Source organism: Diabrotica virgifera, chromosome 7, assembly GCF_917563875.1.
Source record: "Diabrotica virgifera virgifera chromosome 7, PGI_DIABVI_V3a".
NCBI lineage: Eukaryota > Metazoa > Arthropoda > Insecta > Coleoptera > Chrysomelidae > Diabrotica > Diabrotica virgifera.
Window position 1 is genome coordinate 171,125,724 of NC_065449.1, and position 22,753 is coordinate 171,148,476.

A 22,753-nucleotide genomic window follows, 5' to 3' on the forward strand; every position below is an offset into this window, starting at 1 on the left:
GCTCTCAATGCAGGGCTGAAACTAACAAAAATTCATAAAGTTTTGAAATTCCAACAAAGCGCCTGGCTCAAACCATATATCGATCTTAATACAAAATTACGAACTGCAGCAACAACGGCGTTTGAGAAAGACTTATACAAATTAGCTAACAATGCTATATTCGGAACACAATGGAGAACATACGCAAACACCGCATAGTAAAGCTTGTTTCTAAGTGGGAGGGGAGATATGGAGCCAAAAATTTAATTTACAGTCCTCGATTTCACAACAGAACAATTTTTGATGAAAATCTAATAGCAATCGAGCTAAATAAAATAAATCTAACATTCAACAAACCATTGTACATCGGAATGTCTATTCTAGACATATCTAAAGTCTGCATGTATGATTTTCATTATAATTTCATGCTACCAACTATTGGAATTGAAAATTTAAAGTTGATGTATGGGGATACAGATAGTTTTGTCTATGAAGTAACATGTGATGACGTTTACAGGGATGTCATTCAAACAAATCTATCTAAATTCGACACATCGGACTATGCCGAGGGTAACCCCTATAACATGCCACAAGACAATAAAAAAGTGCTTGGTTTAATGAAGGATGAGGCTAATGGGCGCATCATTACTCATTTTGTAGGACTTAGATCAAAATGTACTCGTTTAAACTGCAATACACAAACGAGGAGCGGCAGACCGTGTGGCAAAAATACAAGAATACCATGGATGATGCTGCTATTAAAAAAATTGTAAATAACTTGGGTGTTACAAAAAAATCTAAAGGGGTTAAGTATTCGGTAGTAAAAAATGCTATTACGTTTGAGGATTACGTGGAGTGTCTAAAAGAATTTACCACAAAAAGGGTTACACAATCAACATTTCGTTCCTACGCACACAACATGTTTACCATTATGCAAGAAAAATTTGCATTAAGTCCACACGACGACAAACGGTGTTTGCAAAAAGACTCATATGACACTTTACCTTGGGGTCACTATGCCACTACAATGATTGAATAAACTGATAATAAATGGAAAACTATTATCAATTGTATTCCTTATGTAATAAAACTTTGTACACATATATGTTTTGGTTTTATTTAATAAAAATAAAAGACAACATATTTAATAATACCATTTATTTTTTACATACAATCTGTTAAATCATTTACAAGTCTAATTTTATAATAAAATACATATTCTCTTAAAGCTAAACTTAACAAAGTATTTGGACAAATAGCGCAATATGCGTTAAAGGCTTCAACTGGTCCATACAAAGAGTCTTTGACACACAAATTTTTCTTAATGAAAGTTGAAATGTTTATATAGTATTCGCGAAATTGTAAACTCTTCAACAGCGTCACTTTATGGGATATCATGCTCTGGTCCGCTTCTATAAGTTGAATGACATCGTCTTCCCATAAATAATATTCGACTCCAAATTTCTCAATGGCTACTAACTTTACATTCTCCATCACCAATTGTCGTAGTGTGTAGAAATCGCCGCACTTTAATTCGATTGGATCATACTCATCGGCAAAAGTATGCAGGTCTGCTTGGAAAAAATCAACCAGTCTTTCTTTAAACCACTCAATTATGGTTGCCCACTCGTTTGTGTGTAAACTGATTTTGTTACAAGTACCATGACGACACAGCATGATGGATGGTGAAAAATCTCGAGCTGGGGATAATCCAATTTTGATGTTGAAAGAGCTCATTGGATAGGTAGATTCTAATAAATAATATGGCTCATTTGTGGCAGCTTCTTCAAATTTTGCCAATACTCGATCTAATTCAGCGTCAGGACTGGGTGGCTGACTGTCATCATCATCATATTCTACGCTAAATGATTGACTGTTGTAGCCGCTATCTTGAGAACACATGCTGTTGTAACTGAATACGCCGCTGTCTTGAGAACTCATCGGGTCTGTTGGAACTACGTATGTCGGTTCGTTGTTGAGAGAATTTATACTGTTCCCTTCCCCCACTCTTTGCGGTTAATTGTCATCTTTTTCAAAAAATGTATTGCTACGCGGCGGATTAAAAGGTAGATCCTTAAACTACATCTGAACTATTGATCCAACTGTTGTGTTTGCTATCCAGTCCTAACCATTTAACATACATCTTGGTGCCTTTTCGTCTAAGTACTTTTTCAACCAAGTAAATGTCGGAATTTTTCGTTTTCTGCAATTCTTCTTCGTAAAACCCACCGCTAATCGGCGCACCTTGCATGTCTTCTAGCAAATACGTTATAGGATTTGTTATCTTCACTTGTACAATTTTAAATAATTCTGTAGTCCAATTGGGTGTGTAGGCCTTTTCAAAGAAATGTTTTGCCTTTAATACACGTACAATATCACCAACGCGGGCCGGCAGTCTTTATGTGACTATAACTTTTGTGTAAAATGGCTTTTTCGTTGGATTTGTTGACCTGAGATGGCTTGTATCCTGTTTTACTGTGCTTCGTATTGTTGTATTCCTCGGTGATTATCGGTAGGACATCCAGCCATTTGTATGATCCATGTAAACTGAAATACTTGTACAACTTTGCTTTCAACGTTCTAATAACTCGTTCACAAATGGCAGCCTTTTTAATCGTGTAGGTGCTGTAATGATTAATTTCGTGTTTTTTCATTAAATTTTGAAATTTTTTGTTGTAAAATTCCGTTCCCTGATCGGATTGTAGGTTCTTCGGCACTCGTTGAGTATGGGCGAGAATGCCCGAAAATTCCCGAGTAATTTCCTCACCTGTTTTGGTCTTTAGAGGGCGTGTCCATACAAACTTTGAAAAACAATCGATTACAACTAGTATTAATTTGTAATTTTTATTCTGGTGCGCATAAGGACGCATTTCAGCCAAATCCATTTGCCACAGGTCATCGAGTCCTTTGATTATTGTTCGTCGACGAGGATAGTTTCTTCGTGCTGGTTTATGCAATTCGTTCACCACCTGTTTCTTTTCTTTAGACATTCTTATATACGACTTTCAATTGCTTTTAGACGAGTATCTATATTCATCGAATGAAGGTTGTCTACTACACCCTGTAAGGCCGCGTTTATTTCTTTTATCGTCTTCTCCATCCGGTCTACTTTCAACGAATTTTTTGCAACTTTATCTGCAGCCATGCTAACGTTTTTATCTATATCATCCGAATTGTTGATGATGTCTTGTTTAATTGTAGCAAGAGTACCATTAATTTCGTTTATTTTAATTTGCATCGAAGCGTCATGTGTCTGTAGAATGGGAATTGTAGTTTTATGAAGCTCTTTTCTTACTTCATTAAGGCCGATGGTTAAATTCTGTATATCATTAGTTTTTTGCTGCAACAACTTATTTACATTATTCTCCGTATCCTTTTTTACTGTATTCAAATCATCTTTGATTATTTTTTGTAACTTTTGCTCGAGAAGTGGGATTGTGGTTTTATGAAACTCTTTTCTTACTTCATTTAGTCCGATGGCTAAATCCTGTATATCATTAGTTTTTTGCTCCAATATCACACCATGTGTTTGAATTAATGGTAGGTGTACGTTACGCAACTCCATTATTTGAGCATCAACGTATTTTTTCGTTGCAGCATCACCATTTTCCGATGGGTCCTTGACATTGCAAATTTTCACATTTTCGGCATTAATATTTCCGTCAGAAGTATGTGGAAATGTAACTCGCGTCACCTTTTGAGCGCTACCACCACCACGAGAATGATGACCGAATTTGTCGACGCTCATAATGGAAATGATGCTGTCATTCCCAGTTACTCTATTATATTAGCTTCTTTTAGTTCATTGATGATAGCCACGATTTCGTTGTCGTGAGATGTGTTGCCGGCATCTTTCGTAGCCACCAAGAGTTTCAGCCGATGAACTAACTCATTGACGTCATCCCAATAAATATACTCTAAGGGTGCAGCGTTGTATGTTAAACGAGAGTCATCCAACCCCGTTCCTGTGACCGTAGATGAAGATGCTGACCGAACTGTTTTTTGCGTTCTGTGTTCGAGTTCTTTTTGTGATCGAGTTGCATGCTTTTTCATTGCTGTATCAGGTGGTTTGAATAGAGGTTTAATAATAGCATGGTATTTTTCTCCGCTGGAACCTTTAAGACGTCCTAAGGTGTCCAAATGAATCTCTGTGTTAATCAACAGTGTTTTATACTTTTGTAAATCCTCATCATTATACTGTTCTGGGTTTGGGTTGGCATAAAATACCAGGTGATATAGGCCTGGCGTACCACCTAACCTACGTTCTTCAAAATCACGTTCTCGAATTATTACTATGTCTCCATTGTTTTTATCAAAGTTTATTCGACGTTTTCCCAATATCCAGCCACCAATAGTATCGTAAAATGGACCATAGTTTCTATCGATTTTATCGTCTTTTATCAAATATTCTTTTATGTACTTGTGACTTATTGGAGGATATCGGTCGATAAATTCTTCTGTGCCATCCATCGGAATCTCGTTAGAACCGGAGATTGGCTCTTGAATAATGTTTTCATCAGGTGTCGCTACATCGGGTGCATCAAGAAATACATCCTCCTCATCCTCCTCCTCCTTTTTCACCTCTTCTTTTTTAACTTGTCTAAACTTGTTATCGATAGCATGATATAACGTTTTTGATGATTGAGCAATATCCTTGAGAGGCTTCGAGATTGGTTTAAAAAGTTTATTTAGTGACTCATCTCGTTCTGTCTTGCCTAATTTCAATGCCAAATATTTCTTGCGAATTGCTCTAGCCAACTCGGCGACTTTCTTCTTGCGCATGGCAATGGCAACCGTATCATCTGACATTTTGTTGACGACTAAACAATTAGCTTACAATTTTATATATTTATCAAATCCTTTGCGGTATCGGCCATTGTTGAGGGCAAAATCTTTCATAATTACCAGCGTGCCATACCTGTCACGCCAACATTCTGAACACATTTTTTTTAATTCATCAAATGACATGTCTGGTGATACGTGTTCATCAAACATATGTTTTAAATTTATATCGTCTTGCTTGAATAATACAATCATGTTACAATTGTCTCTTATTAGCTGCTTCGGTATTTTTGAATATGTTTGACATAAATAAGCGGCATCGATATCTTTATGTCTACACATGGAATAATACTCGCGAATCTTCTGCTGTCCATCACATGCAACATCGTCAAATAAAAACACAGAGTGTGGTTGAGCTTCGTTGGGATCAATAATTTCATCATTGTCTTTGAATGGAAAATACCCAACACCTTTAACTTGCGCTATTACATCTTGCAGTAGTTGGTATTTCGGTTGAAAGAGGGATTTCGAATAAACATAGACATTTTTGAATTTGGCACCATTTTGGATTAAATAAAAGTGATAGCATGACGTTAGTTTTTCCGCATCCACTTGGACCACAAATAATGGCTCTGAATGAGTTTGGTAATAATTTTCCATGTTTACTGGTTGTCACTTTCTGGACAATGTCCAGATTATCAATTGGCAGCGTCTGCTCTTGTTGAACGACCTTCATCGTGTGGCAAGTGTAGTAAATAAGTACGGTAATATATTATAGATGTCGCCACTTGCATGTCATCAGTCGAATGTTGGTTGTCAAAGGAGAAGGTCTCTTGAACACTCTAATTAATAAACTACCGTTTGAGCTTCATATTCCTGGTGGTTATCAGTATTGTGGACCTGGAACAAAACTAAAAAAACGTCTTGCACGCGGAGATCCAGGAATTAATCCATTAGACGCAGCTTGTAAACAGCACGATATCGCTTATTTGCATCATACATCTCTCGAAGAACGTCACAAGGCTGATAAAGAATTGGAAGATAGGGCTTGGGAGCGATTCAAGTCTAAGGACGCTAGCTTTGGTGAAAAAAGTGCTGCTTTACTTGTAACCGGTGGAATGAAAACGAAAAGAAAGTTGCGAATGGGATGCCCTCATCGTCGTGGAAGAAAGGGACGTTATTCTTTCAATCGAGATGTTGTCTCAAAAATCCCAAAGTCCATGAAAAGAGGAGCATCGTTACAAGATACTGCTTTGACGGCTGTACGAATAGCAAAATCGGTAATGAAAAGACTTGGCGGTCGCAAATAAATTGATGTTCCACGAGTATTGCCACTAAAATCTGGAGGTTTCCTGCCCCTCATACCTCTATTTGCAGGTCTTTCTGCTTTGGGAGCTTTAGCCGGCGGTGCAGCAGGGGTGGCGAAGACTGTGGTTGACGCAAAGAATGCCCAAAAGAAATTGGATGAAGACATACGCCATAACAAGGCGATGGAACACATCGGCTCAGGTCTGTACCTGCGTAAGAAACCCAGAGGCGGATTCGGTTTGTATATGAAAAAAAACTTCCAATAAAGCTACCCAATCGTCCGCTGTACGACTTGGATATTGCACATTACGCGAAAATACTTAAAATACCACATTTTCGAGGAGTTTTCATAAATGACAGTCTGCCTAGAGACGGCCCTCGACAACGAGAATGTGCAATAGTTAACTTGGATGTGTCAACACATAACGGAACACATTGGGTAGCATATAGAAAGATAAACGATGACGTAGAGTATTTTGATTCATTTGGTAATCTGAAGCCGACCAAAGAACTTGTGAAATATCTGGGTGCACGTGCCAGAATTTTCTACAATATTCATCAGTATCAGACGTTCAATCAAATCATTTGTGGACATTTATGCTTAAAGTTTTTATATAATGGAGCATATTAAAGGCATGGAACTGCTTATGGATCATATGTTTCACAAAAAACGTTTTGAAGAATTCAGTAAAGAAGAACTACAATTAATACCGCTAGATGATATTATACGAACTGTATAACCTATAGAATTGTTATATATATGGCATAAACTGCCTGGGGAATATCGAGGAGAATGAAACTTGCAGATACTACTTCCGTGCTTCGTACATTACAACAGGCCAGATTGGAGGACTCACTGGGATGGGCCAGCCGATTCTCAAGCATCTTGCCATTTATGTAAACTTGCTTTGGAACAAATAAAAAATATGCGAACATAAAATTGATTTTTATTCCGCTATATAACCTATTAATCCTTTGACTTCAATCATTCATCATGTCGCAGTTGTTGAGAGTAGTTGGTACCAATTATACATTTTCATTTCAACCTTCCACACCAATCGTGTTGGATCCGAACAAAGATTATGAAATAGCTCTTCGTGCCTTTCATTCCTACAACAGTATACTAAACATTGAAAATAACAAGTTTTATTACTACAATGACAAAAACCAATTGACAAAATTTGCTTTTCCCGACGGATGTTATGAAATTGCCGATATTGAAGAATACATACAAAAGAAACTGGGTGCTGACAATGAGCTTAGACCGGAAACGATATTTAGTCTAAAACCTAACCACAACATGTTGCAGTGTCAGATATTTAGCAAATATAAGATTTCGTTTAAGCAACCAGATAGTCTTGGTACAGTATTGGGATTTTCTCCAGCAATACTCAATCCTGGACGGATACATTCTTCAAATCTACCTGTTAGGATAATTAAAGTATCTAGCATACGCTTTGAATGCAACATTAGTACCGGAGCCTTCGACGATAACAGACCTGGTCACACGATCTACGAATTTGTCATACAATCGAATCCTGGGTACGCAATTGACGAAACTCCTCACAATTTGTTGTATTTACCCGTTGTGCCACAGCGTGAACTTACCAATATCACAGTCTTGGCTCTCGATCAAGAAGGACGACCTGTCAACTTTAGAGGAGAAGAGAGCACATTGGTGTTGGAACTTATATCACGAGGGAAATGGGATTAGTAATAAGACCATCTACTGCTCAAAGAACATCATTAGTTGTGCAGCAGTCTAAGCGGCAACATCTTACGTTCGCAAACAAATTGTTTTTACAATCACTTAGTTTTAAACTAAAAAAAAATGACAACAATGTATGGAAAACGAGCACGTTCAGACAGCGTAGTAATGCCTCCAATATTTGATATTTATCGTAAGCCAATATTTGATGAATCAATTCGAAAGGCTGAATACCGAACTTATGCATCATTCATCAAATCATTCAACTGCAATGATATTGTTGAATTTAGCATTAATCAAGTTGACTCGTTTTTTGCAATGAGCGAAACCCTGTTATGCATTAAAGGATCACTCGAAATAACTGGAAATGGCGATGTCAAACTAGCAAATAATGTGGGTGCCTTCCTTTTCGATTCGTGTACGTACAGCGAAAGCGCAAGGGAGATGGAAACAGTGCGGGATCCTGGCATCGTAAGTACTGTACGTGCCATGACATGTTATACTCAAGAAGATTCTAATTATATGGTTATGGCTGGATGGAATTACCCTAAGGATCCAATTCTAAACGCTGCAGATCATTCATTCAGCATACAGATGTCTCTTAAGCATATTTTCAATATTTTTAATGATTATCCATTGATTACGTGTGGCCGTCAAACAATAAGACTAGTTCGAGCTCGAAATGACAACGATTGCATAGTTATTAAAGAAAAACAAAACGCTGACAAAACTCCAACTGTTACAACCGCTAAGATTAAAATTACCAACATTGAACTCAGAGTGAAGCACATATTTCCAAATGACGAAATTAAATTGGAACTCATGAAATCCATTCAACAAGATCAGCATATAGTTATTCCATTTAGAAAGTGGGAATTGCACGAATTGCCTGCCATTACCAAAGGTGCTAGGCGTGAAGTTTGGGCTGTTAAAACTAGCACATTCGTTGAAAGACCACGTTATGTCATTGTTTTCTTTCAAACAGGTAAACGTAACACGATCACATCTGATCCCACATTATTTGACAATGTCAGCATCCAAAGTATTAGATTATCGTTAAATGGAGAATACTGGCCAAAAACGAGAGAATGCAGTTGGATTTTAGCAAAACTGACTACAACGAGGCCTATTTCAACTATACCGAATTTTACCCAAGCTACATACATTCCCAACAAAAACGACCTCTACTCGATTTCTCAGCTTTTAAGAATCGTGCATCGTTATCGATTGTTCGAAACAAGAAGAAAGCATGAAAGCATCCACCGTTGACGTAAAACTCGATATTGAAGCGAATAACGGTTTTCCCGACAACACCAAGGCCTATTGTATTATTATTCACGACTGTGTAATGGAGTACTTCCCTCTCACCGAAATTGTAAAAAGTCTAACTTAGACGCATGAGGTGTCAGTAGTACACGAGCAGTCATAGTAGCATTCGTAGATATTCAGAGATTCGATGTGGACGGGTGGTTTGTTCCCAAAGAACTTACCATCGAAATAGGTTTTAAACGAAGCCATTACATCTTTTTACCTCCGAAACCATTCAATGCGCTAAATAATGAGGATAAGAAGACTGCATCATACGTGGAGAAAAAACTGCTTGGTATTCGATATTCTGATGGAGATGTAGAATTGTCCAAACTAAATGAAATACTTAAAACCAAGTTGTTGTATGCCGCTGATTACATATATGTCCGAGGAGAACAAAAAGCTGAATTTTTAAGCAAAAAAGTCACATTTTTGGAGTTTTTCCCCTTATTATTGATGTTTGCAAGTTTGATGGTACGCCTCTAGCTACTGGAAACGTTGGTCCTGCTACAAACCCCTGCCACGCTGTTGGACTATTTTCATGCACCGAAAGAAATGTGGATCGTCTACGACACTGGTTTTCTTCTACTGTAATACCGTTGTAATTTTTCTATGTATAAATAAATAATTTAGAGATTTTGTTTTTTGGTTTTTATTTAAACACCTTATTTACTGATCAAGTCTTATATTACATGAAGATTCAAATTTTCTCTTTACAATTTCCAAAAATAATTTTTAAAATTAAGATAAATACAGATGCTAATATTACACAAGACATTGCAAAGACATTGTCTATTTCACTTTTCACATTCTCGCTGTTGCTGGCCCCCATGGTGTAGGCTGAATACGTCTTAACGGATATGTAGCTTGTGGTAGTTTTCTAAAAGCGTAAAGGCCTTGCTGCTGCTCTTTGGACCTCCACGTTTTCCCCTCAATATGCAGATATCGAATTGCCTATTAATTTGTTTTAAATCTTCATATGATTTAATGTCTTTATTTAATAGGTAGAGTTTACTTTGAAATTCCATTACCCTATGTATGTACTCGATGGGATTCATACTAGTACTGATCATGTTCTGCGTGAAATGTCTCAATAAATTCCAACTTTGGAGCACACCTCCTGCGTCGAATGTCACGTAAATGGCACATCATTCGCGTTCAAATGTCACGTTAAAGAGGTACACTGTTAGGATGGTTTAAAGATAAATAGCCTATACCATTAGGGAATAGAGTGTAGCAGAGACCATTAGAGGCCATTAGAAACCATCAGATCACGTTATTCACGTCACGCCATTCACGTCACGTCATTCACGTCACGTCATTCGCGTCACGTTATTCACGTCACGTTATTCACGTCACGCCATTCACGTCACGTAAATGACACGTCATTCACGTAACATCATTCACGTCACGTTCTGTTAGGCACTATACGGAAAAGAAGAAGAAGAATTGACAGTTAATGTTGAACGATGACAGAAGAAGAATTGACAGTTGGCTTCTGTGTCGCCACCGCTTTCATTTGACACCCCATACGTCAAAATCGGATCATTAGCAAAGAAGATATGCTGTAATGCCGTTTTGGCAATGTCAAGGATTTGTTTTTGTCTCAACTTATTTTCCGTACAATAACATATTTTTTCCGTTAACCACGATAACACATTTCCTGTAAAAATATGTTATTGTGGTTACCGGAAACTGATAACAGTTTATAATACTAATATCTTTGGTTACATGTTATCATCTGACTACATCCGGACTTCTAGCATTGTGGTTTGTCATATCTTTAGCGGTTTCCTGTTGTTGCAAAAATAACGTCTGCACTCTTTCCTTATCAACCATCCACATCCGGAATGTTGATAAACAACAACTTGTTATTTAAAATATTTTTGTAAATAATTCAAAATATTTGATTTTTCGTAATTTTGTACAAATATTATATTTTCAGCCATATATATGATAATCGTATAGCATTTCACATTTTTATACATGTTCAGAATGGGCCATTGTCATGATGATGATTATATAGCATTTTTATATATGTTCAGAATGGGCCATTGTCATGATGATGATTATATAGCATTTGTATACATGTTCAGAATGGGCCATTGCCATGTACTTTACATGTTGCCTCTTGCCTTTTCAAAATCAACAATCTTCTTACGATCCTCTGGTCATTGTTGGTCTTTTACTTCTTCTACATTCAACGAGCCAAGGACCCTGATGGATAGGTATCACGATGGCCGAGAATCGGTATGCCGATTCTGGACCAGAATTTTCCCACGGTGCGCGAGAATCGGTATGCCGATTCTGGCTCATCGTGCGCGAGAATCGTTATGCCGATTCTGGCTCACTTTTTTCCCACGGTGCGTGGAATCCGCCTTGTTCTTCTACTATCGAGATAGTGCACCAAAATTTGGGAATAAATAGGTCATGACGTACCTAAGTAAAATCTCTAGCAAAGCTGCGTGGCCGACAAAGGGGTGGGGGTAGGGGTGAATATAAAAAATATAACGGGTTTTTTTGCGACGTTCGTGATTGAGATAGTGGACCAAAATTTGGTAATAAGTAGATCATGACATTACTAAGTAAAATCCCCAGAGCCGGAAACCAGAGTGGGGAAGGAAGGTAGTTAGTTATAAGGGGTCAAAGTTCCGTTTTTTATTATTTTTTTTTGTGACGCTCATGATCGAGATAGCGCGCCAAAATTTGGGAATAAGTAGGTCATGACGTAACTAAGTAAAATCTCCAGGAGTGGAACGCTGCGTGGTCGACAAAGGGGTGGGGCAGGGGTGAATATAAAAAAATGTAAGGGGTTTTTTGCGACGTTCGTGATTGAGATAGTGCACTAAGTAATATCCCCAGAGGCGGAAACCAGAGTAGCGGACGAGGGTAGTTATAAGGGGTTAAATTCGCGGTTTTTATTATTTTTTTTTGTGGCGCTCATGATGGAGATAGTGCACCAAAATTTGGGAGTAAGTAGGTTATGACGTAACTAAGTAGAATCTTCAGGGGCGGAACGCTGCTTGGGGTGGGGTGGTAGGCAGGGGTGAGTATAAAAATATATGGGGGTTTTTTGCCGTCGAGATAGTGCACCAAAATTTGGGAATAAGTAGATCATGACATTACTAAGTAAAATCTCCAGGGGCGGAACGCTGCGTGGGGGACAAATGTTGTGCCGGGTCACAAAAAAAAGAATACACACTGCGACTTTGACCCCTTAAAACTACCCTCATCCCCAACTCTGGTTTCCGACTCTGGGGATTTTACTTAGCTAAGTCATGATCTACTTATTCCCAAATTTTGGTGCACTATCTCAATCTAGCACGTCGCAAAAAACCCCTTATATTTTTTATATTCACACCTACCCCCACCCCTTTATCGGCCACGCAGCGTTCCACCCCTGGAGATTGTACTTAGTTACCTCATGACCTACTTATTCCCAAATTTTGGTGCCCTCTCTCGATCATGAGCGTCACAAAAAAAATAATAAAAACGGCGACTTTGACCCCTTATAACTACCCTCATCCCCAACTCTGGTTTCCGGCTCTGGGTATTTTACTTAGTAATGTCATGATCTACTTATTCCCAAATTTTGGTCCACTATCTCAATCACGAACGTCGCAAAAAACCCTTTATATTTTTTATATTCACCCCTACCCCCACCCCTTTATCGGCCACGCAGCTTTGAGCCCCTAGAGATTTTACTTAGGTACGTCATGACCTACTTATTCCCAAATTTTGGTGCACTATCTCGATCATGAGCGTCATAAAAAAAATAATAAAATCCGCGACTTTGACCCCTTATAACTACACTCGGCCCCAACTCTGGTTTCCGGCCGTTGGTGAAAGTCATGTACAAAACTAATTCAACATATCCCCGTATAGTTTTTCCATATTACTTATCATGCACAAAATCCGCTTCTATCTCTCCGACTATATGTCTTGATTTAAATTAAAATACATACTACAGGGTGATTGATTAGTAGGGTAAAGCTGAATAGCTCCGCTATAGTTATAGCACCTTTGAGCTTCACATAAAAAATTAGTTAGAATGTTACAGGGTGTTCGATAACACAGTGGCAGACCTAACTTATGTTTTTTTTTAATAGAACACCCTATATTTTATTTTAAATTCGAAATCCTGTTAACTTCTCCATCACAAAAATATAAAAGTTTGTATTGCTATACAGGGTATTTACAAAGTTATAACCAATTTTGTATGAAAATCGTAACAAGTTCAACTCCCTGTATAAATAAAAATAAGCACAACAGCAATGGTTTATTCATGCCATATTTTTTATTTATTGTCAAAATTTTTAAGAATTATTGATATTGCTAATTTTCTTTATATCAAATACAGGGTGAGTCAAAACGCAAGTACATTATTTTCTCAGTAATGTTAAATGGAAACACCCTGTATTTTATATCATTATTGAAAAGTAACATATTACCGTACTTTAATTTTTAGATAGCATTCCCTATGTCTAAATTTATTAGTTTTCGAGATATTTTCATTTTTCAATGGACCAGTATAATAATCACCAGAATTTAATAAACTGGACTGATTTAAGGCGGGTTGACATTACTAGTGAATAACGAACGTGGCTCACGCTTACGTATTTTGCCCGTGCTATTGTTAGATATTTTATTATCTATTTTCAAACTCGAGCAGTATATTTGTATTTATGCAATGCATAGATACAAATATACTGCTCGAGTTTTGAAATAGATAATAAAATATCTAACAATAGCAGGGGCAAAATACGTAAGCGTGAGCCACGTTCGTTATTCACTAGTAATGTCAACCCGCCTTAATGTCAACCCGCCTTTAAACTGTATAAATTTATCTAAATTTTAAGTAAGCCATGACTGAATTGACAATTAAAGATTACCGATTATCAATCCGGTAATCAATGTAACACTGAAGCAAATAAAGAAATAAAAATAATTTATTATTAGGTAATACATTTTACAAACAAAAACACAACCACTACATGCAACATTTTTGAAACAATTAAAACATATCTTTTTATGTAAATGCAACAAATAAACAAAGAAAATTAGTAATAAATTTTAGAAAAAAACACACAAACACAAAATACAATATTTTGTGAAGACAATGAAACACTACTTTTGTATGTAAATGTAACAATGTAACAAATAAAGAACGAAACATAATTTATCAGTAATACTCGTACATTTTGCAAAAAAACATGTTTGAAAAAATTAAAAGCTACTTTTAACAAAATATTTTCAATATTTAATTACATAAGGTGTTCAAAATGATCTCCTAACACATTTATGTACGCCTAAAAACGATCATTGAATGAGCTACTTACTCTACGGAGCATTTGTAAATTAACGCATCGAAATACACTTTGTATTCTATTTTTCATCTCATCCCTTGTTGTTGGAGGTATTTTATAAACTTCATTATTAACATAACCCCAAAAAAATCAGTCCAGTTTATTAAATTCTGGTGATTTGGGTGGCCACGCTACTGGTCCATTGAAAAATGAAAATATCTCGAAAACTAATAAATTTAGACATAGGGAATGTTATATAAAAATTAAAGTACGGTAATGGTACTTTTCAATAATGATATAAAATACAGGGTGTTTCATTTAAAATTACTGAGAAAATAATGTACTTGCGTTTTGACTCACCCTGTATTTGATATAAAGAAAATTAGCAATATCGACCATTCTTGAAAATTTTGACAATACGTTAAAAAATATGGCATTAATAAACCATTGTTGTTTTGCTTATTTTTATTTATACAGGGAGTTGAACTTGTTACGATTTTCATATAAAATTGGTTATAACTTTGTAAATACCCTGTATATATAACATAACAAACCTTTATATTTTTGTGATGGAGAAGTTAACAGGATTTCGAATTTAAAATAAAATATAGGGTGTTCCATTTAAAAAAACATTTTGGTCTGCCACTGTGTTATCGAACACCCTGTAACATTCTAACTAATTTTGTAATGTGAAGCTCAAAAGTGGCTAAAATTTTTGTTATTAACTTTTATTGCTATCTATTACTATAGCGGAGCTATTGAGCTTTACCCTACTAATCAATCACCCTGTATAAAGCAAAACAACTGTAGAGTATTGAATTTATATTAGTAGTCTGTAGAGCAGGGGTGGGCATAAGCCGGCCCGCGGGCCGGATCCGGTCCTTTTGCGTACTTTATCCGGCCCGTTGAAAAATCCCGCAAGCAATTTTTTTTAATCTCATGCGATTTTGTTGAAATCAACAGTATTGTGTGCGTATAATATCAATATAAATTCATTTGTATTCTTAAGATATAAATAAATGACACAATAATATCTTTCATTAGATAACTGATTTATTTATTAGTGACCATTTTAATATCTCATTCTAGTGCTGACTCCTCTAATGAAGGTTAGCTATAACCATTGCAAATTCGTCTCTATCTTCTGTTTTTCTTAAAAGCATCTGTGTGTTTAACCCGGTCCAGTCGGAAATGTTTTTCAGCTAGGATATTTATCGTCTACCAGGACCCATTTTTCCTTCGATTTTATCCTTCATAATCAGTTACAACTTGTACTTATCATTTCTAAGTATGTACCCCAAATATACTGTCTTTCTTCTTTTAATGGTGGTGAAAAGTTCTGTCTCTTCCCATTATGTGCAACACCATTTCGTTCGTAATATGATCGGTCCATGGTATTTTCAAAATTCTCCTAAAAGCCACATCTTAAAAGTTTCCAGCTTTCTCATTAAGTCAACATTAACAGTCCAAGTTTCGGCACCATAAAAAAGGATAGAGTGGATATAAAATTTTAGCATCCCATATCGAATTTGCAGATTGAGTCTTTGGTTAGTCAGAAATTTCCTCATCTTCAAAAAGGCTGCTGTTGCTTGCTCGAATCTTTTTTCGAATCGAATTTCGGTACAGACTCCTAAGTATTTAATTTTGTCCACTTATTTAATATATTTATTTTCTATCTGGATAACTAGATGTTAGGACTTAATATAATGGACCATATTTATTTAAAAATTACGTAACATATTTTACTGGACACAAATTGTCCGCATGTGCATCAAAAAAAATATGTGCACTAACGGTTAAATTTCTTTGTCTAAATTCTTTAAAATGATACTTATAGTAGTTTTGTCAAAAAAATTTCTTGGGCAGGAAAAACTGCACTAAAATCATTCACGTGTGTACAGCGTATGTACGCGGTATAGTCCTACGGCCCAGGAGGCGTTTTGAAAATTTCATTTTGGCCCGCGCTTAAAAGTATTTGCTCACCCCTGCTGTAGAGTGTATATTGAGATATTTTGCCATTGGGAGTGACCAATTTGATGTGAATTGCTTGGTATATAATATTTATAATATATACTACCATCAATCCTTAAGTGGTTAAGGGTTGATGGAGTCTTGACCAGATGGTATATGATCAAAATACACGTAAAGTTATTAATAATAGGTATATATCTACTTACATATCAGTGACAAAACTGTTCTACAGCTAAAGATATTCATGAAAGTCACCAGCCCCATCAAGTAGCAGATTAGTTTAGTAGCTCTTAATATGTGGATTATTTGTTATAATGTGAAATATAGATTTGATATTATTGTTACAAATAATCCACATATTAAGAGCTACTAAACTAGTCTACTGTGTGATGGAGCTGGTGACTTTCATGAATATCTTTAGCTGTAGAACAGTTTTGTCACTGATATGTAAGTAGTCCAGAAAGCCACTGCGCATCCGCTAGGAAAAATATTCTAATTCGGATTTTTTGCACAATCTTACTCAAAAAGGACTCCTTTTAACAAATTTGCATGTTGCCAGGATCAAAAGGTGGTCAAAAAGTTTTTGAACGTTTTTTTTTGTTTTTTTTCCTAAAATTATTATTTTTGCATGGAAAAAAGTTTTTTTAGGTTTTTTGGATCATTCCAGACAGAAAAGGTCTTTAGTAATTTTTCGCTAAAAATGATAGTTTTTGACATATAAGCGATTAAAAATTGAAAAATTGCGAAATCGGCCATTTTTAACCCTCAAAAACCTCAATAACTTAAAAATAAAAATAGACCTGTTTCGGGATTTTTTTTTAAATTCGCCAGTTTACGAAATAACGAATTTATTCCTTTCATTTGCACCATACTGTCGGTGGAAAATAGTGTCGCGCACACTTGATTAGCAATTAAAAAACAAAGGAGTTTTGAATATTGTATTGCAAAAAACTCTTCGGGATTTCATCAATCGATGTTTAAAGAATATCTACCTACCTTGGTAACATTGAAATTTTCAGTTTTTCACATAGTTTTTGAGGGTTAAAAATGGCCGATTTCGCAATTTTTCAATTTTTAATCGCTTATATGTCAAAAACTATCATTTTTAGAGAAAAGTCACTAAAGACCTTTTCTGTTTGGAATGATCCAAAAAACCTAAAAAAACTTTTTTCCATGTAAAAAAAATAATTTTAGGATAAAAACAAAAAAAACGTTTAAAAAATTTTTGACCACCTTTTGGTCCTGGCAACATGAAAATTTGCTAAAAGGAGTCCTTTTTGAGTAAGATTGTGCAAAAAATCCGAATTAGAATATTTTTCCTAGCGGATGCGCAGTGGCTTTCTGGACTAAAGTACATACCTATTATTAATAACTTTATGTATATTTTGATCATATACCATCTTGTCAAGACTCATTCAACCCATAACCACTTAAGGATTGATGGTAGTACTTATACAGGATGTTTCATTAATAATTGTCCATATAATAACTGGAGAAACCTTAGCACAAAATAAGAAGATTTAACCTAAAACACTTAAATAAAATGTGGTTCGTTACTGAGTTACAGGGTGTTTTATCTAAAAATTTAAAAATTATTTTTGCTCGGCATTTTAAAACTATTCGACGTATCCCTTTCATACTTAGCAGGAAGTATAGGTACTGTACAAACTACTAAATTATGTTAAACAAACGTTTCTGGCTATTACCAGAGGCATACGACGGGGGAAAGTGAATGGCTGACCCTTTCCAAATTCTACACCACTGGCGGAATTGCTATTTTAGTTCAATTTTTGGTTTCTCCAATACTTCCTATGAAAATAATATACTCTTTATTCGTAACGATAAAGTCATTAGTTTTCGAGATCTTTGAAGTTCAAAATGAAACGACACGGTTATTTTGATTAATGTATTGTGTCGCTTCATTTTTAATTTCAAATATATCGAAAACTAATCATTTTATCGTTACGAATGAAGAGTATATTATTTACATAAAAAGTATTGAAAAATCAAAAAATAACACTAAAATAGCAATTTCGTCAGTGGCGTAGAATTTGAGAAGGGTCAACCAGCCACTATCCCCTGTCGTACGCCTCTGGTAGTAGCTATAAACGTTTATTTATCTTAGTTTAGTAGGGTGTACAGTACCTACACTTTCTGCCAAGTATGATAAGGATACGCCAAATAGTTTTAAAGTACTGGGTACAAATAATTTTTAAATTTTAATCATGTGAATCATATCATAAATTAATTAAAATAACTGTGCCGTTTCATATTTAACTTCAAATATCTCGAAAACTAATGACTTTATCGTTACCAATTAAGATTATATTATTTACGTAGAAAGTATTGGAGAATCTAAAAATGACACTAAAATAGTAATTCCTCCAGTGGCGTAGAATTTGAGAAGGGTCAAACATTCACTATCCCCTGTCGTACTTCTCTGGTAGTAGCTAGAAACGTTTGTTTATCATAATTTAGTAGGGTGTATAGTAGTTGCACTTTCTGCCAAGTATGAAAAGGATACGTCGAATAGTTTCCAAATGCTGAGCAAAAATAGTTTTTAAATTTTTAGATAAAACACCCGGTAACTCAGTAAGGAACCACATTTTATTTAAGTGTTTTAGGTTAAATCTTCGTATTTTGTGCTAAGGTTTCTCCAGTTACTATACGGACAATTATTAATGAAATTTATTACATTATATTACAATTATATTATATTTTATACCAAGCAATTCTCATCAGATTGGTCACTCCAAATTGCAAAATGTCTCAATATACACTCTATAGACTACTAAATTCAATACTCTACAGTTGTTTTGCTTTTGTATGTATTTTAATTTAAATCAAGACATAGTTATTTTTATATACCGGGTGGTGAATTGGAAAACGGGCCATACGAAACTCAATGTAAAATTCTAAACTTTTAAATTCCTGCTTCCCTAATTATTTTACACCAAAAAACATTAGAACCTATTTGTAGAGGGTTGAAATCTGTATTGAAAACAACTATTAAAACTGTTCTACGAATTAAACATATTCCAAAATTTTGTAAAAATGTAATACAGTTTTCAGCTTTTCAGCCCAAAATTAGGCCATACACAGTGCAATAATGTGTCACAATGAATTTATTATTTTCACATTTTTGAACTGTCAATATTTTTATTTTATCATTTATTGTTTAAAAACAATACAGTTGATAAGATACCCTCAGTTGTGGAGAAAGTATTAATAATAAAGATCTTTTATTCAGTCAATGGTGTGAGCACTGTCAGTTAAATAGTAACGTGTGGCTTAACTTTTACACACATACCTACTGTGGCAAATGTGTTATATCTTCCAAAATTTTGGAATGCGTTTAAATCGTAGAACCATTTTAACTTTGGATTTTAATACAGATTATAATCCTCTACAAATATTTTCTCATGACTTTTGATATAAAATAATTAGGGAAGCAGGAATTCAACAGTTTAGAATTTTACATTGGGTTTCCTATGGCCCGTTTTACGATTCACCACCCGGTATATGTGCATTTTTGTCTTTTTGTGATTTTTAGCTTGTAGTTTGTAACTGCGAAGACTTTATGTACTGGGTCTGATGATGAGGCAGAAATTGTAAGCCCCGAAACCGGTTGTCCCCATGATTGTGTAACAACTATTAAAAATTCAAACTTTAAGATTGCGAGTATTGACTCAATTTCTATATCCAATAGCACCTATTATTTTTCTATTATCTTTCTCGGGAACGTAGATGACGACTACGGGTACCCGCATGTTTTGCACTAGACCAGCCAAGTCCTTTGTCTCCGTTTGGCCCCTCCAACCACGATCCATTTCTAAGTGTATTTACTTTTTAGCACGTTCACCCAAAGGGTCCCTGCAATAAGTGTTTTATGCCTGGTTGCACCAACATATCTTAAGCTTAAGACCTGCCTTAAGCTCAAGTAACTAAACATACGCGTTGCACCATTGAGTCTTAGACCAATTTTCAGCTTATCACAATGGATTGCCACGTGGATTGCATCTTAAGCTTTGTCTCAGTTAAGACGTGTAGAAATCGAAAATTATGTATTTATAAGCTGAGCTGGGCTAAGCTGGAGCTTAAGATTTGTTGGTGCAACCAGGCATTATAGAACTACAGATCCATTTCCGCTAAGACTGGCATCCACTGCTTGTCCCGTTTGTTGACGGTCAAGTGTGCTTGAGCTGAGCCTGATCTAGTTAGGTATCAGGATAGTCTTCATCTTATTATTGTGCCGTCTTAACGAAGGTTAGAAGTATCGGTTTCGCCATATAGTGTTATTAAGACATATTGCCAGTATATTTTTACTTCTTTGTTTACCATTCATTCAAAAAATTTGATACGAATAAATATAAAGAAAAAATAACAATTTATAAAATTTTATAATTTTATTAACAAAATAACAAAATAACAAAAGTATAACAAAAATAAAATCAGCTATCCACCTATAGTCATACCGATACACAACTTATGATCTCTTCTATCGCCCCATCCGCCATAACCCTTTCGAAGTTTCGTATTTTTCAGTACTATAGAGAACGTTAATATTAAATGATGTGGGTATAAATCTTTATTTGCATTTTTGAGGACCTGTTGAACTTTTGATATCATTGCCGTAGACTGACAGTCTTTCTTCTTGTGATGAACACCACTGAAATAAACATAAGTATCTTAAAAGAATTCAGTTTCTAGAATCGTCAAAGTTTAATAACTTAGGAACATCATTTGAAATTTTGATTGGGGGGGGGGGGGCAAGCATTATACAGGGTGAGTCATGAGGAACTGTACATACTCCTACCTCGTATAAAGGCTCCTATGGGGAATAACAAATGACCATTAAAAAGTGTCTGCTCCCATTGTTTAATAATATACAGAGCGAGTTTCGCATTTTGACAGAAATTTGTATTCGTCATAATTTTTGAACGGTCAGATCGATGTGTCTCTTATTTTGGCCAATCGTTACACTATTACCACCTAATTAACTAATTTATTCAAACTAGAAAAAAAATCAGGTCCGGCTTCAAAAAAGTTAGTTCGTTTGTGTCTTAGAAAAAATTTCACCCTGTATATGCTTTTTGAAAACTCTAATATGAATTTTACAAATTAGACAAATAGGCAATTAAAATGGCATATTTATTTTTTCCGCACACGATTACTTAATTTTTTATAAAAAAATCAAATTTCACTATGAATTAAAAGTTTGGTAAAGTGAACCATAGATTTAAAAAAAATAACTTTTATTACAAAAATTATTTTTTTTTTGCACAAATAAGTAATTTATGTTACCACCCAATCAACTGATTTATTCAAACTAGAGAAAAATCAGCCTGTATACGCTTTTTGAAAACTCTAATATGTATTTTACAAATAAGACAAATAGGCAATTAAAATGGCATATTTATTTTTTTCCCCACACGATTACTTAATTTTTTATTAAAAAATCAAATTTGTCAAGATCGGAATTTTAACCTAAAAATGAAAAAAAAATGAACTCACGGTTTAACTCGCTACAACTCTGTTCCATTTTAATATTTTTTTTCTGAAATTTTTACAGCACATACCTCTTACCATTGTGAAGACTATGTAAATTGTTGTAGACTTTCAGTCTTCTTCTTTTAAAAGTTGCAAACTTGTAAATCGCAAAAATTAGGTGGAAAAATTTAAAATTTATCAATTTGATCACGTCTATGTTAAACTATAGAGTCCAAAAGAAGTGTATATGGGAAGTTTTAGATCTATTAGACGTGTTATAAAAAAAAATGGTAAAACTTTTAATTTTAAGAAAAACGTTGTTTTTGTAAATTAATTTTTGTAAAAAAAGTTAATTTTTTTAAATCTATGCAAAAACTTTGCCAAACTTTTATGCATAGTCAAATTTGATTTTTTAATAAAAAAAATAAGTAATCGTGTGGGGAAAAAATAAATATGCCATTTTAATTGCCTATTTGTCTTATTTGTAAAATTCATATTAGAGTTTTCAAAAAACGTATACAAGGTGAAATTTTTTCTAAGACCCAACAAACTAATTTTTTAAATCCGGGCCTGATTTTTTTCTAGTTTGAATAAATCAGTTGATTGGGTGATAACATAAATTAAATATTTGTTCAAAAAAAATTCATTTTTGTAATAAAAGTTATTTTTTTTTTAAATCTATGGTTCATTTTACCAAACTTTTAATTATTCATAGTCAAATTTGATTTTTTTTTATAAAAAATTAAGTAATCGTGTGGGGAAAAAAATAAATATGCCATTTTAATTGCCTATTTGTCTAATTTGTAAAAATCATATTAGAGTTTTCAAAAAGCGTATACAGGGTGAAATTTTTTCTAAGACCAAAACGAACTTATTTTTTAAATCCGGGCCTGATTTTTTC

At 34.8% G+C, this 22,753-nt stretch overlaps 2 protein-coding genes across 3 annotated transcripts in view; one reads left to right on the forward strand and one right to left on the reverse strand.

Annotated features, from left to right (window-relative positions):
* Positions 1–7,909: 7,909 nt before the first annotated feature.
* On the forward strand, positions 7,910–9,046 carry LOC126888673 (uncharacterized). The gene has a single exon (XM_050657035.1). The coding sequence runs from the start codon at positions 7,910–7,912 to the stop codon at positions 9,044–9,046; it is 1,137 nt and encodes a 378-aa protein (XP_050512992.1).
* An 11,703-nt stretch (positions 9,047–20,749) lies between these two features.
* LOC126887628 (alpha-1,6-mannosyl-glycoprotein 2-beta-N-acetylglucosaminyltransferase-like) overlaps positions 20,750–22,753 on the reverse strand; it is a 119,410-nt gene continuing 117,406 nt past the window's right edge. For both annotated transcript variants that reach the window (XM_050655233.1, XM_050655232.1), the window contains exon 6: positions 20,750–21,031. In XM_050655233.1, coding sequence (XP_050511190.1) covers positions 20,818–21,031 — 214 coding nt within the window. In that variant the 3' untranslated portion in view covers positions 20,750–20,817. The remainder of the gene's footprint in view (positions 21,032–22,753) is intronic.

Bases quoted from the DNA above. Each gene is read 5' to 3' on its own strand.
- LOC126888673 (XM_050657035.1), top strand. From the start codon at position 7,910: ATGTATGGAAAACGAGCACGTTCAGACAGCGTAGTAATGCCTCCAATA.